Below are 14,619 nucleotides of genomic sequence, written 5' to 3'. Positions count from 1 at the left end.
GAGGCAGACAGTGCTCTTTGGAAGCTCTGCGGGGTAGAGCTAAGTGCTGCCAAGGGGCAAGACTCATACAGGCACTCGGTCGGGGCTATGGTCCGCCTGCCTCCTCTGCCTCCACAATCCGGCCCCACGTCTGCGCTGTCTGTCAGTGAGGCTTCTGCTCCTAAAGCCTGGAGTCCCTGGCTGCTCCCTCACACCAGCTGAAACCCTGGCACTCTCTTTCCTAGGTTGCTCCTTCTGCCTCTCAAGTCGTTCCTCCGCTGATCTTGTCTCAGATCCTACCCATCCTTCCAGGCTCAGCTCTCATGGTCTTTTTGCTGCCTTCTTCACCCTCCATGTTATAAAACTTACTCTACGTTTCACTTGTTCCCTCATCTTTGAGGTGGGTATTTGTCTCCCCAACCACATGTGTGCTGAAGACTAGAGACAATTTCACACACTTGTTGGTGTTGACCCTATGGTGCCCAACAAGTATTTGGTGCTGAGAACTGTTTTCTTGATGTTAGGGGGAAAAAAATCGACAGGAAATGAAAGCCGAATGCAGAGATTCCTTTCCAAACTGTCTAATACACACATACATCCGGTGTCACTTCAATTTGGTAATGCTTTTTGAGTGCTTGATCTGCAAGAGACTCTGCAGGAACAATATCTGACCATCTTACTTCCCTGATTGTAGCCTCTAGCCCCTGGTGCTTACGGCAGCCCTCCTGAGGTATGCCATGTGTAAAGACAGGTTTTCCGATGTACCTTAAGTAACTTGACATTATTAATACATTAAACATTATTTACTTAAAAAATAAAAACTAGATTGGCTGCCAAAATGTTCTTTTGGTTGTAGAGAAAAGGGTGACATTGTGGCCAGAGGAATGGCAACTGTGTATAATCGGAAGCCTGCCTTATCTCCCAGCCTACTGTGAACTTTACTGGTCTTAAGGCAGCTGCAGAAACGAGGTCGAGGTGACTCGCGTCCTCGCCTCCTCCCCTGCGGCGGCTGCTCGTCCGGAGCTCTCGGCTCTCTCGCCCCGTTCCAGATCCGCAAGCCTGCGCATCAACAGCTCTGGGCTCCAGGGCCGTGGTCACAGCAATGCTCAGAAGCTCCCCTTCATCTGGAGCTTGCCGTGCTCTGCTGTGTTCGTCGGCGCGCTCCGGGAAGCGCTGTCCTCAACGCAAAAGGCCATCGTCTAACCAAGGTCCCTCGGCCGGGAAGCCCACGCGTTCAGGCCCGCCTGCCTCCTGCGAGGGCCGGGACTCAGGGACTTTCTGCCTTCTCCCAGCAGCGCGCCCCGCCCTCCGAGCGCCCTAAAGCCGAGCCGCGGTGTCAAGACCCCAGCCGGCGCGGCCGGGCGAGCCTGCGGAAGCCGAGCGAGGTGCGACCCCGACCTCGGAAGAACCGCGAGGTTTCCGCGGCGACGGCCGCGGCGCCCGCGCATCTCGGCCCTCCCCTTCCTCCCCCCGCCCGCCACCCGGCGCCTCCCGGGTCCGTCTCGCAGGCCCCGCCCCAGGGCGGTCCTTCGAGCGGAAGCGCCCGAGCGGAAGCGGAAGTGCGAAGCGACTGCGGCGGGCCGGGAGCGGCGCGGGCGCATCTCTGTGCTGGCGCGTCTCTAGGTAGGGCCGGGCCTGCGGGCCCAGCGCGTCCGGACCGGCTCTCGGCCGTCGCCTCCGCGCGGTTGGCCGAGCTCGCGGTTCTGCGCCGTCACGGTCCCTGGGCCGCGTGTCCCTGACCGTCCGACCCCACAACCAGGCACCCTGCCTGCGCCTTCTGGCGCCGTCTTGGCCCAACCCCTCCCCAGAGAGAGGTGTGCAGTTCCGGGTCGGCGTGCGGTCCCTGGACCTAGTGAGCCGCATCGCTGCTCCTGCCGTCCCCTAAGGAGGCGTCCTCTGATCTCTGCGCTTGGTCTCCGAACTCGGGCGCCTTCCCTCACTCGTCCAGCTTTGCTGAGCCGGGGTCCCAGCACCCAGCAAGCACCAGTTCTCCAGGGAAGGAAAGGCCGGTGGGATGACGCCCCAGGAGCTGAGAGGATGATTAGTTCAAGTTGGCCGACGAGGGCCCAGAAGTTTCTGTATGGGGGGGGAGGGTTGAGCTGAATTTCCCATAAGAGTTGGGAGGTGCTGAGGAGCAAGAGGCCGTTGATTTCCAGCAGAGGGAACAGAAGACATGTGGGATTGAGACAGTCTGACGTGTTCCGGAAAGAATGTTGCTTGGAGATAGGAATGGAAGGATGCTCAAGAGATTTGGGAGCAAGGAAGTGATGTGATCCGGGTCCTAATGTTAAAAGGGTCTGGCAGGTGTAGGGTGGTGGTGGGGTGACTGCAATTGGTAAGAGTGTGTGTGCAGTCGTTTAGGAAAGAGAAGTTTCAGAACTGAAGATCTGGAAATGGTAGTAGAGCTTGGAGATGAGATTGATGCGAAAAAAGAGGTGGTGGTATTTCCATTGATTTCCAGATTTTCGGCCGGAGCATTTGAGTAGATAATTCAAAGAGTGAGGGACATGGAATGGCAGATGTGCAGCATCAGTTTCCTCTCCTTTCACCTCCTAAATATGGCCTGCAGCTGTGCTCTGTGCTTCCTCCGTGTCTGGTGTCATCCTTGGCTTTGTCCTCCAGTTCTCTGTCATTTCTGAGTCGTGGCCTCCCATCTACGTGCTGACCATGTTTGGACCATGCTGTTAGGAGCTACCCTCTCTGACCACCACAGACTTCACACCACGCATTCTCTGTATGTTGATCTCCCTATCACCCCGGCTCTGCTATCTCTAAGCTGTGCCACAGCTGCTCACCGCCGCCCCAAACACACTCACCTTGCCGTCCCTCTGTCTCAGGACTCCAGCTGTGCATTCCTTAGTGCTTGTGTTCAGGGAGACATTGAAAACACTTGGCTGTGTTAGGTCGCCCACTGCTCATCTCCACACATACCGTTTCTTGACCACCTTATGTGCTAGTGTAATTTCTAACCACCTCGTCCTCCAGACATGGAAATCTGTAATCACTCCTGGCCCACCTGTGAACTGAGAAGACTGCAGTAGGTGAGGTCTGAGGACACTTAGAGTTTTTAGTATTCTGAGGTTCAACCCCCCTCCGCAAGCCTAGACTTGGTGTCATTTATGGGGCAGATTTAAAGCTAATGATGTTCAGACCTCAAGGGTCCTTACTTTACCTGGCCCCTTCTAAAGCACTGGGAAGGACCTCAGAGGTCTTGTGTTTATAATTTTGTATTCTTTTTAAAAAGAGGAACTTCCAGTTTTATAAACTTCAAGCCCTACACGACTTGGATCCCTGTGGAACTGACCATGAGTCACATCCTGCTGTCTTGGTTTTGTGTCCTTGTCCTTCAGAGTTTCTCTTCTCCACCTCCTACTCCTTACGTGTGCTTCCTCTTGAGGTTTAGTGAGAAAATATGAATGAATGGAGCTGTTCAGGTTCCTGCTGGAACCTGGCTTTAGTTTCCTTTTGGGTCAGGAAGAGATGTCAGAGATTGGCAACCCAATACAGTGGGCAGAACCTTTGCAGCCATGCATGTATTTGATTTGTTTTCATTGCTGGATTGCCACCTCCTTGGAGAAAAGGCTGAGAGTAAGAAGGGAAGTCCAGTTAATTGAGACCATAAAAGCAACTCTTATGTCCACGGAAATTCATTCAGAGGAATGAATTGCATCCTTATTTTAGCAGTTTGAAAGTGAGGCAAACCTTACGCTATCAGTACTTTTATAGAACTTCATGGCAAGTGTAAATAACTACATTTTCATTTGCTTTTAGGAGTCAATTACTGTTTCTTTGTAAGGTGTTCTGTTGGAAAAGTCTTTAAAAAGTTAAAACATGTTATTTAAGGTTTAAATTATATAAATACAATGAGATTTCTGAAAAACGTTATAGTAGTAGTTTAAAATTGGCCAAAATGATAGGTAAATCATAGTATTTTTGCAAATGAGGGAGTTCTCATCGTGGCGCAGCGGAAACCAATCCAACTGGGAACCGTGAGGTTGCAGTTCGATCCCTGGCCTTGCTCAGTGGGTTAAGGATCCGGTGTTGTCGTGAACTGTGGTGTAGGTTGCAGTTGTTGTGGTGCATATCGGCTGTGGTGTAGGCTGACAGCTGTGGCTCCGATTAGACCCCATATGCCATGGGTGCGGCCCTGAAAAGCAAAAAAAAAAAAAAAAAAAAAATAACAACCCCCCCCCAAAAAAAACCAAATGAGGAGCTCCGTGATGCACAAAGAGCAAATGATTTGTCTTTAGTCAAACGGTGAGTGAGGACCATTGCTTAGCCAGGTTAAACACCCTTTCCTTTTAAACAGGTATTACTGAAATAGGAGGAATCCGTTTAAGTCAGGTCACTGCGGAACACTTACTGTAACACAGACCAAGTTCATCCTCTGTACTGTCCAGCTGCGTAGCCGCAGTGTGCAGGAATGGGTGCTCTTCCCGTTAGTACTTTAACTCAATACAGATTCATACAGATTACTGTAACTTATTTGTAAAAACACGATCCTGACACCCAGCACAAGGGAACAGTAACTGTTCAAATAGCAGAGCTTTCTTTCTAAAATAGAGGGTTTTCCTGCTTGCTTGCTTTCTTTTTTCTTTTTTCTTTCTTTTTTTTTTTTTTTTGCTTTTTAGAGCTGCACCCGTGGCATATGGAGGTTGAATCAGAGCTACAGCTTCCCTGCTTTCTTAATAGAATGTGCTGAATGTGATATAAACCTTCCCTACTGATCTTAGGTAAACATTTTAAACAATTTGTTGTGATGCAGACATTAGGGCTTACTGGGGCACATAGGGTTTTTTTTCCCTGTTACTTGTTTCGAGTATTTAAGCCTCTTTTATCCTCTTCTAGTTTTTCTGTCCCTTTGCTTTCCCCAGGTCAGCTGTCAACAGTTCTGAGCCCCCGTCAGTGTGCACAGGCCTGCCTCAGCCCTTTCCATGCTTTTCTCTACTGTGGACATAGGAGCTAATAGTTAGAGCTGTGTAGAAGAATCATTTATAAATGATAAATCAGAAGCCTGAGAAGTCTCTTATGAATAAATAATTTTAGTTTTACCTGTGAATTTTAAAATTTATATTAGAGTCTTACTCTGAATTCTGGATAAACGAGGCATACCTTTTTGCAGGTCGCAAGCATTTCCTTTTCTATGTTCGCTGACCTGTGAGGGTTTTGGGACCTGTGTGGCCTGGGGAAGGGCCAAGGGTCCAGCCTCCTGGTGTGCTCCGTCAATCTGACCTTTCTGTCAGGGCCCCTTCAGGAAGGCGCACCCCAGGCTGGCTCTTTGCAGTGATTCAGTCTTCCCTGTGTGCCACAGCTACCAGATCTCTCTGAAGTGCCCAGTATTGGGAATGGGGGGTCCCCTAGTGACAGAAACTGGCTTTGGAGGCAGGTGGATTCAAATCAAGGCTTTGCTGTTACTGTCTTTGACCTTGGGAAGGTGACCTCGCAGCACACACTGCTGGCTGCCGCCCCGCAGCTGGCTCTGCCTGCCTTTGGTGGCAGGTGTGCCTCACAGTAGAGTCTGAGCAGAGCTTGACGGCTTGCCAGTGGGACCAGAGGGGGTGTCTGCTGTGGGAAAATGCACAGCTTGGTGCGTGTTGGCAGGTGTATCACAGCTGCAGGCTGGCTTCTCTCCTGATGGACCCTGAGCCATTTCTCCCTCTTGAGGATGCATGTCCTAGGGACTTGGTCTTGTTGGTCACTGGGTCACCAGAGGAATGTTTGTGGAGTGAATTTGGATCTCATGCCTTTGGTGTATTGGAGGGCAGTGCATCAGAAGAGGCTCTGTCTGCCTCCTTTGACTTCTGCAGTAGGAAGCAGGACTTTGCATCCCCCTGTGTTGGGGCTCTTCCAGAATCGGGAGATTGTTGGCATGTTGGGCTGCCAGGATGAGCGAGTCTGGAGCAGATCCTATCCCCAGGCTTGCCTGCTGCCAGCCCTCCACCAGCGCACAGGCAGGGCAGCCCCTCTGAAACATATTTGCTTAAGCGCCTTGAGCAATGCCTCAGGTGTGCCCTGGAATGAAGTGTACTTTAGGATGAAGTGTGCCTTAGGAGGACGTGTGCCCTGGGATGAAGTGTACCTGAGGATGAAGTATGCCCCGGTGTGATGGTTTGGAAACCTGGTCACTGCACCTTATCACCACACTCTTCTTCCCTTGAATCACAGGTTCTGGCCATAATGAAGAGTCGAGGGGTCCCCCTGCCCTGTTTTCTAAGTTGAAGAACACTATTATAATATAGCAAATAAGGTTGCAGATTAAAGTATTTAATAGTACAGATGTTTTAGGCACCTTAGAAACATACATGTAGTAGTAAAAAAAAGTTCCCACCTCATCCTCTGGGTCCGTACCTCCCATGTGCCTGCTTTTCCTTTCTCCATCTGGCTGTGCCTGCCAGGCTTTCTGCCTCTCGTCAGGTGCACTTGGAATGCCCTTCCTCAGGATGGCCTTGCAGGTCCCAGGTGTGGCCTGGGGCTTCCTGCTGGACAGTCTGTGCTCCCTGCCTTCCCCTGCTCTGCAGTAATCCCAAGTGCTGCTGGATGGCAGGCACCTATCTGTCTGTCTGTCTTAGTCATGGCTCCTTGTCTGGTGTGGTGTTGAGGTAGAGGTACTTGCTGAACGAGTAAACTCTATTTATGTCCAAATAAAATCACTTGATATTATTGAGAACTCAGTGTGAATGTTACCTGCAGCTGGAGAAGAATTAGCAAAATATGCTTTTGTGTTGACTGTAGTTTCACGTCTCAGATTAGTCCTGAGGAAATGGTCAGAGATAAGCTCAAAGACTTATATTCTCTGGTGTGATTCCCATCCTGATTTGTGGCTTGCAGTATTGGAGCTGCCTAAATGTTTGGCAGGCGGGTGGAATAACGCTTGTTACGTCCACGCCATGTACCGGTTGCATCGCCGCCGGGCATCCGTTATGTCCACGCGATGCATCTGTTCACAGTGACACCGTACGGGAAGGTTAACGCAATGATTTGGGATTAAATTCATGACAAAGGAAGACCCAAAAGTAGATGATAGAACAAGAGTGATAATGAGTAATAAAGACTAGATATACGTACTCAAATGTTTTTGTAGTCATCTTTGGAAGGTGAGATTATGAGTCTTTTTTTTTTTCCCTTCCCCTTTGTGCTGTCTTTGAAATTTCTGTAAAGAAGATGGCTACATGTTTTCGTGGCTGCTTTTTTTTTTTTTTTTTTTTTTTTTGTCTTTTTGTTCTTTGTTGTTGTTGATGTTGCTATTTCTTGGGCCGCTCCCGCGGCATATGGAGGTTCCCAGGCTAGGGGTTGAATCGGAGCTGTAGCCACTGGCCTCCGCCAGAGCCACAGCAACGCGGGATCCGAGCCGCGTCTGCAACCTACACCACAGCTCACGGCCACGCCGGATCGTTAACCCACTGAGCAAGGGCAGGGATCAAACCCGCAACCTCATGGTTCCTAGTCGGATTCGTTAACCACTGCGTGTGGCTGCTTTTTTAATCAGAAAAAAAGTATAAATAAGTACATTCTGATATTGAGAAGTAATATAGCTTGTAAAAATCATAAATACTGTAAAGCCTGACTAAAATTTATATGGCTTTGTTTTAAATTTTGAAATAATTTAATAATTTTGACTAAACTTATTTCACTAAACTTTTAGCAACTAATGAGAAATGTTTGACGACTAAATTTATATTATAAATAAAATTGTCTCCCAACAATTGAGTTTTATAAACCTCATTTTGCAGATAAGAAAAATGAAGTCACTTGCTCCAGGTTTCACTGCTAATAAGTGGAGGTTAGAATTTGAATTCAGCTCAGTTTTGTTCTAGAGCTTTCCTTCTGTCAGCAAAACTGTGCTGCTCAGTGTTCTGGCATTTCCCTCAGACACAGATGAAAGGGGTCGAACTGCCAGCTCCAGCCACCAGTTTCTTGAATCTCAGTGCAGTGGCCATGGCCAGACTGTGCTCTGGAGGGACCTCCAGGCCACCTGATGGCTGCAAGCTTTCCGTCTCTCCTTCACTTCTTTGAGACAGTAGTCTGATGCTTGTTAAGACAGACAGTTTAACCCTGAATGGGGAGGGAGGTGAGCTCAGGTTTGAACACAGCAAAGACACCTGGGGATGGAGGGCCTCCAGTGGGGTGAGGGTCGGTGAGAAGCAAGAGTCGGGGGAGCAATTCGAGCAGATCTTGAGGGTGATCATGCGTCAAGGAAGTGGGTGTTCTCGTAAACCGACTCAGCAGGAGTCTGATTGAAATTGGCAGGGGTGAACTTGGAGCCCAAGGTGACATCCTGGAGGGAAGAGGGCCCGGGAGCCCACCTCAAGTGTGATCCAGGAGCATGTCTTGGCCAGTGGGTCAAGGTAGGAGCCTGGAGCAGAGGCCCAGCTTAGTGTTGCCCTGGGGTGGCTGTGCCTTCGTGCATTCCCAGTAAACAGTGATCACTGGCTGTGTCCGTGCACTGGCCTAGAACACAGAGCCTCCTTTTGGAGTTTTCAATCCCTATTCTTGCCCTGCTGTGTCGAAAGGATCCCTATAAGCTCCTCTTGTTAAGTGGGGTTAGTGGGGTGGAGAGGAGAGAGCAGGCTTCATATGTTCCACCTCAGGCTGTGAGGGGGGCTCCCCAGAGGGCCTGGGCCCAGCCAGCATGTTGCCGCTGAAAGAAAATTACCCAAGACTCAGGAAGGAGGCAAGGGTAAGGGGGACTGTATGTTTGTCACTGAAACCTGGGCCGTTGTCCCAGAGTCCCCGAGATTATCATTCAGTTTCTAACAGGAGGCCCCTCTCAGTTATACTTTGCTGTTAGGCTCGGTCAGGGCCTAGACACTGTGATGATGCACGTTAACGTGTAGACGTTCGTCTTGTAGAGATGCAGGTTGCTTCTGTCTGATAAAGCTGGCTCTCTTGCTCTACAAGACGGTAACCTGGTTTGTCTCCTCCTTAAAAAGCTCATTTTGGTCAACCGGCTCTTCAGGTTCCCTTGGAACTGCTTCTGATCTTACGGTCTCCTTGTTGATTTGTGTTTGCCTGGGTCGTGTCTCTTCACCTTTGAACATTATGTTTGGGTTGCTGGATGTGCCTCGAGGTGGCCACAACTGCTAGTACTGGTTCCCGCAAACGTGGCTCCACCGGCTGGTGAGCCTGGGGCTGTCCCTGTGTCCAGGGTGACTGTCCATGTGTAGCCTCTGGCCCCTCTCAGTGGCAGGTAGGGCACGTGTGAGGCCTGCCTCTCTTCACGTCTCTGAGTGTGTGCCAGAGGCCCCTCTCAGTTAGAAAGATGGTAAGGAAAGGAGCTCCTGGGGTTCTCTCTTCTCTTCCCTCCATGTCCTCACGTGCTGGTGACCCAGCACGCTGCGGTTGGTCTGGCTGTAAAGAGAAGGAAGCCTCGGCTGGAAGTGAGGCCGCCCCCTGTGCAGAGCCTGCCACTGCTCCTTCCCAGACCCCTGCACTGATGCTTGTTTCCCGGACCAGCGTGTCAGCTTCATGGGGCAGACTCTCCTGTGTATGCTTTCTCTGCCCACGGTTGGAGTCTGTAATCTTGTTGATTCCTGATTTCTCTCTCTCTCTTTTTTCCCTTTTAGGGCTGCCCCAGCACCTTATGGAAATTCCCAGGCTGGGGGTCGAATTGGAGCTGCTGCTGCCAGCCTTCGCCACAGCCACAGCAACGCCAGATCCTTAACCCACTGAGCAAGGCCAGGGATTGAACCTGCATCCTCCTGGATACTAGGCGGGTTCACTACCGCTGCGCCATGATGGGCTGAGCCCTGATTTCTCTCTATATGCCTGTCCTTTGCTACCTTCTTCTGTTCACTCATTCACAGATACCTGCTGGGCCCTCACTTGCCTGACACTGCTGGGTGTTGGGGACCTGACAGGGTGACATCTCCTGTTCTGAGACCCACATTCATGGAAGTGAATTTAGGGCAATAAGACTTCTACCTAACAAGACTTAACTTCTTTCTAGACAACAATTGTCTAGATAATGAAAATTTCCCGTATAATTTGCAAGTAGAATAAATGAAATTTTATATATGCGTGTATATAATTTTATGATCTATATTTACATAATATATAGTATTTATATTTTATATATATTTGCAGTCTTCTTAAAAACTACCTTTAGAGAGTGTAAACCCTAAGTATATGCTCTTAGCAATAAAAGGGTTTAAAAAAAGAAAATTATTTTAAAAGGTACGTCTGTAGAATTTATCTTTTTTAAGCATTTCATTTCATGCCACACTAACTGCATTGATGGCTAGTGGTGTGAGTATTTAAGCCTTGAAGAGCTGAGATACCGGAAGCTACCCCCTAATGTCCCAAGTTCACAAATCTTTGCCTATCCCAGGTTTTCTTTGTAAGTACCATAGAAGAGCACATTGTAACGTAACATTCCTGAGGTAATTTGTGATTCAAACTGTGAGAAATTGGCAGTGTGAAAGAGAGGAAAAACCAGTGCATGTTTAAAAAATAGTGAGCTTTTCACTACTGGGGTAAGAAAGGAGAAAAAACATTTGAATAAAATCAAAGCAGAGGCTGAGCCCGACTTCTTGCAAAATAAAGAGGAGAGTGTTTCAAGAAGCTCAGTGCTGTCACTTGCAGTTTTAGTAGAAAAATGCTTGAAACAAATGTCTTTTTATCTGTGAGGGAAGGCAGCCAACGCAAATGTGGCCGAGCTGCCTGACAAACCGCCCAGGTCTGCGTGGAGTGGCAGCCAGGGCGGGCCTGTGCTCGGGGCTCCCAGCTCCGTCTCCAGGGGCTGCCTGCGTGAGAGGGTCCTCGCCCCCCGGGGAGCTGGTGGAGGAGGCAGTGTGGAGGTGGCCAGAGGCCCCTGGCCCTCTTCCCGTCCACAAACCTTGCTGCTTTTTTAAAAATCCGTTCTGTTTCCTTGCCCGTCCTGACCACTCTTCTTTGTGTTCTGAAGCATATCCCCTTGCACACCACGCCCGGAGGGCCCGACTGGAGAGCTGCCTGGTGGTTGAGACAGTCCTGCTCTCAAGTCTTCTTTCTGCTGCAAAAACACACACCTTCCCTCCTAATGTTCCCAAGATCAGCCTGACACTAGGAATAGGGCTGCAGTGGTTTGGGGTATATGGGTTTATGGATAATAATTTAATGAGCAAGGCCTCACCGCATTTCATCTTAAATGTGTGCTGTTTAGGTCCACTCAGTTTTTAGACTCTTTTTTTGGTCAACGGCTCTTAAACAGATAACTTCAAATTCTACTGTTAGGAGCCAGTGTCCATTAACAGGCAGTTACTTCATAAAAGATACTCTATGAGGGTGTCGTTCCTCAACCTAATAATTTATTTACAGTGTCTTCATTTGTGAAGTAGAGCTTATGGTTTTTACCCACCAGGGTTATCGACAGAGTGCCTGGCTCGGTGGGAGCTGTCACTGCTGTGGCAGGCAGCTGGGGGTTCAGCCCTCAGTCCTCAGCCTGGGGAGGCACCGTTTGTTCTGCTGCTGCTGTTTGCATAATAAGGCTTGTTTTGTTTTATCAGAGGGTAGGGGACCCCTGATGACTCTGAAGGAAGACCAAAGCTGAAGAAAAGGCCTTTAAGATAAGAGATGCCTGGCCATTGCTGGGTGTTACTACCTGTATTTCATCTTTCATTATGTAGAAGGAGTCTGCTTAGATTTTCCCAGATTTTGAATTCTAACTCTTGGAACTATGGGGTTTTTTTTTTTTAACATTTTAAAAAGGTAGTTTTCCATCCAAGTCATTCAGTCTCCATCTCAAATGATGCTGAATTTGGCCTAGTGTATTTTCCTGTAGTTTTCTTTTGAACTTTTTTTTTTTTGCTTTTTAGGGCCATGCTTGAGGCATATGGAGGTTCCCAGGCTAGGGGTCCAATCAGAGCCACAGCCACAGCAACATCGCGTCTGTGACCTACACCACAGCCCGAGGCAGCACCAGATCCTTTTTAACCACTTAGCAAGGCCAGGGATCGAACCCTCAACCTCATGGTTCCTAGTTGGATTTGTTTCCACTGCACCATGATGGGAACTCCTGCACACCTTTATTGAGATACAGTTGACACAGAGAAAGCTGCTGTGTGCACAGTGCACAATCTGAAAGGTTCGGCGTGTGTTCACTGTGACACCATCACCACAGCCAAGATAGTGCCCATGTCCCACAGCTCTTTGCTGCTCTCTGCTCTCTAAGTCCCTCCCTCCCCCTGCCCCACCAGATGGCTCTCTGGCCGCTGTATCCGCTCAGCTCTCAAGAGCTAGAGTCTTAGATAAATGGAGTTCTTTTTGGTCCAGCTTCTTTTACTCAGCAAAAATATTCTGAGAAACAGCCATGTTGCATGTATCTGCTTTATGGTTTAGGTTTTCCAAATGAACTTCTCGTTGAGCTCCTGGATGGGGAGTGTTACTTCTTTGAAACTGTTAACCTGTTTTCAAATTTTATTGAAGAATCTCTTGAATGAGAGTGAGAAGCCTAAGCGTGCTGTCCCGTGTTGTCCTGGGAGGAGTCCAGCTCAGTGCTTACTGGCAAGTGGGAGGCTCCCTGTTGTGTTGGAGGCACAGGGTGAATGAATGTTCAGTGCTGCCTTGTGTTTGCTTTGAAAGGTGACAAGGCCATAATTACTCATTTCTTTTCCTTTCCAGATCCTTCTCAGGAGTTCAGTTATGGGTGTGAGAGGCTTACAGGGGTTTGTGGGAAGTAGCTGCCCACACATATGTACAGTAGTAAATTTCAAAGACCTGGCAGAGCAGCACCGAAGCAGACATCCTGGAGGTACTCCTACCATCGTGGTCGATGCCATGTGTTGCCTCCGGTACTGGTACACGCCGGACTCTTGGATCTGTGGTGGCCAGTGGCGGGAATACTTTTCTGCTCTGCGAGAATTTGTAAAAACTTTTACAGCTGTTGGCATCAAATTGATATTCTTCTTTGATGGCATGGTGGAGCAGAACAAGAGAGACGAGTGGGTGAAGCGCAGGCTCAAGAACAACAGGGAGATAGCCCGGATCTTCCACTATATTAAGTCCAACAAGGAGCAGCCTGGCAGGAACATGTTCTTCATCCCCTCGGGGCTGGCCGTGTTCACTCGCTTCGCTTTGAAGACCTTGGGGCAGGAAACGCGGTGTTCGTTGCAGGAGGCCGACTATGAGGTGGCTTCCTATGGCCTCCAGAACGACTGCCTTGGGATTCTGGGAGAAGACACTGACTACTTAATTTATGACACGTGCCCCTACTTTTCCATCAGCGAGCTCTGCCTGGACAGTCTGGACACCGTCATGCTCTGCCGGGAGAAGCTCTGTCAGAGTCTGGGTCTTGGCCTGTCCGACCTTCCTCTTCTGGCCTGCCTGCTTGGCAATGACGTCATCCCGGAAGGCATGTTCGAAAGCTTTCGGTACAAGTGCTTGTCCTCCTATACCTCTGTGAGGGAGAACTTTGACAAAAAAGGCAACATTATTTTAGCTGTGGCAGACCACATAGCTAAAGTTCGTCGACTGCATCAAGGTGAGAAAAAGCTAGAAGAGATACTACCTCTGGGAACAAACAAAGCTCTTTTTTATAAAGGAGTTGCATCGTATCTTTTGCCAGGACAGAGGTCTCCATGGTTTTTCCAAAAACCTGAAGGTGTAATAACTTTGGACAAGCCGGTGGTATCCATGATTTCAGGCCCTGAGTCCCATTGGGAAGTTCCTATGTGTACAGATCCTGAGTCCAAGCAAGAAGTTCCCATGTGTACAGATCCTGAGTCCGGGCGAGACGTTCCCGTGTGTACAGATCCTGAGTCCGGGCAAGACGTTCCCATGTATACAGATCCTGAGTCCGGGCAAGACGTTCCCGTGTGTACAGATCCTGAGTCCGGGCAAGACGTTCCCGTGTGTACAGATCCTGAGTCCGGGCGAGACGTTCCCGTGTGTACAGATCCTGAGTCCGGGCGAGACGTTCCCGTGTGTACAGATCCTGAGTCCGGGCGAGACGTTCCCGTGTGTACAGATCCTGAGTCCGGGCGAGACGTTCCCGTGTGTACAGATCCTGCGTCCGGGCGAGACGTTCCCATGTGTACAGATCCTGAGTCCGGGCAAGACGTTCCCATGTGTACAGATCCTGAGTCCGGGCGAGACGTTCCCGTGTGTACAGATCCTGAGTCCGGGCAAGAAATATCCCTGAGTTCAGATCCTGAATTCAAGCAAGAAGTTCCCATGTGTATGCGCTCTGAATCCAAGCAGAAATTACCTGTAGGTACAAACCCTGAATTTAATCCAGAAGCACCCATGTTTACAAACCCTGAAATTAAACAAGAAGACACCATAAATACGGGGCCTGAAATGAAGCAACAAGTAACCATGGTTTCAGATCCTGAAATCTTACAGGTATGTGGATGTACCCACCCAAATCTAATATGTCATGATGGAAAATGTATCCATTGATGGTGTTATCAGCGAATATTTATGGATTACCTGCAGTGGTTAAGATACTGTGGGGGACACAGGACAGAACCCTTGGAGTTGAGGGAGGAGATGTGGTTTAACGCGTGTGCCTGTTGTTACATGACTGTTAGAGGAGCGAGCGCTAGGAATCTGAAGAGGCGTAACGGAATCCAGGTCTTCATGGACCCTGCTGTTTGCTTGGAGCAGGCAAAGCCTTGGCGCAGGGGTGGTGCTGGAGGGTGGTGTGGGCACAGTGGTAGAGCA

General features: G+C 49.3%; 1 protein-coding gene across 26 annotated transcripts in view; it reads left to right on the top strand.

Moving 5' to 3' along the window:
• The first annotated feature begins 1,534 nt into the window (after positions 1-1,534).
• Positions 1,535-14,619, top strand: part of FAM120B (family with sequence similarity 120 member B) — a 65,645-nt gene continuing 52,560 nt past the window's right edge. For 20 of the 26 annotated variants that reach the window (XR_014839072.1, XR_014839049.1, XR_014839037.1 and 17 more), the window contains exons 1-2: positions 1,535-1,602; positions 12,577-14,298. Coding sequence is in view for 15 of the 26 variants with exons in the window: in XM_085015088.1 (XP_084871214.1) it covers positions 12,598-14,298 (1,701 nt within the window). In the remaining 11 variants the exon portion in view is untranslated. Of the gene's footprint in view, positions 4,237-6,807; positions 7,074-8,226; positions 8,325-12,576; positions 14,299-14,619 lie in introns of those variants that run through there. The other 6 variants (XM_085015079.1, XM_085015073.1, XM_085015075.1 and 3 more) reach the window with 5 other exon arrangements.

This window comes from Sus scrofa, chromosome 1 (assembly GCF_054392235.1).
Source record: "Sus scrofa isolate SSC_HxYL_T2T_F1_AM1 chromosome 1, Sscrofa_HxYL_maternal_Yorkshire_Landrace_v2.0, whole genome shotgun sequence".
Classification (NCBI taxonomy): domain Eukaryota; kingdom Metazoa; phylum Chordata; class Mammalia; order Artiodactyla; family Suidae; genus Sus; species Sus scrofa.
The sequence above is the reverse complement of the archived record's forward strand: the minus strand, read 5'-3'. Positions and strand labels throughout refer to the sequence as shown.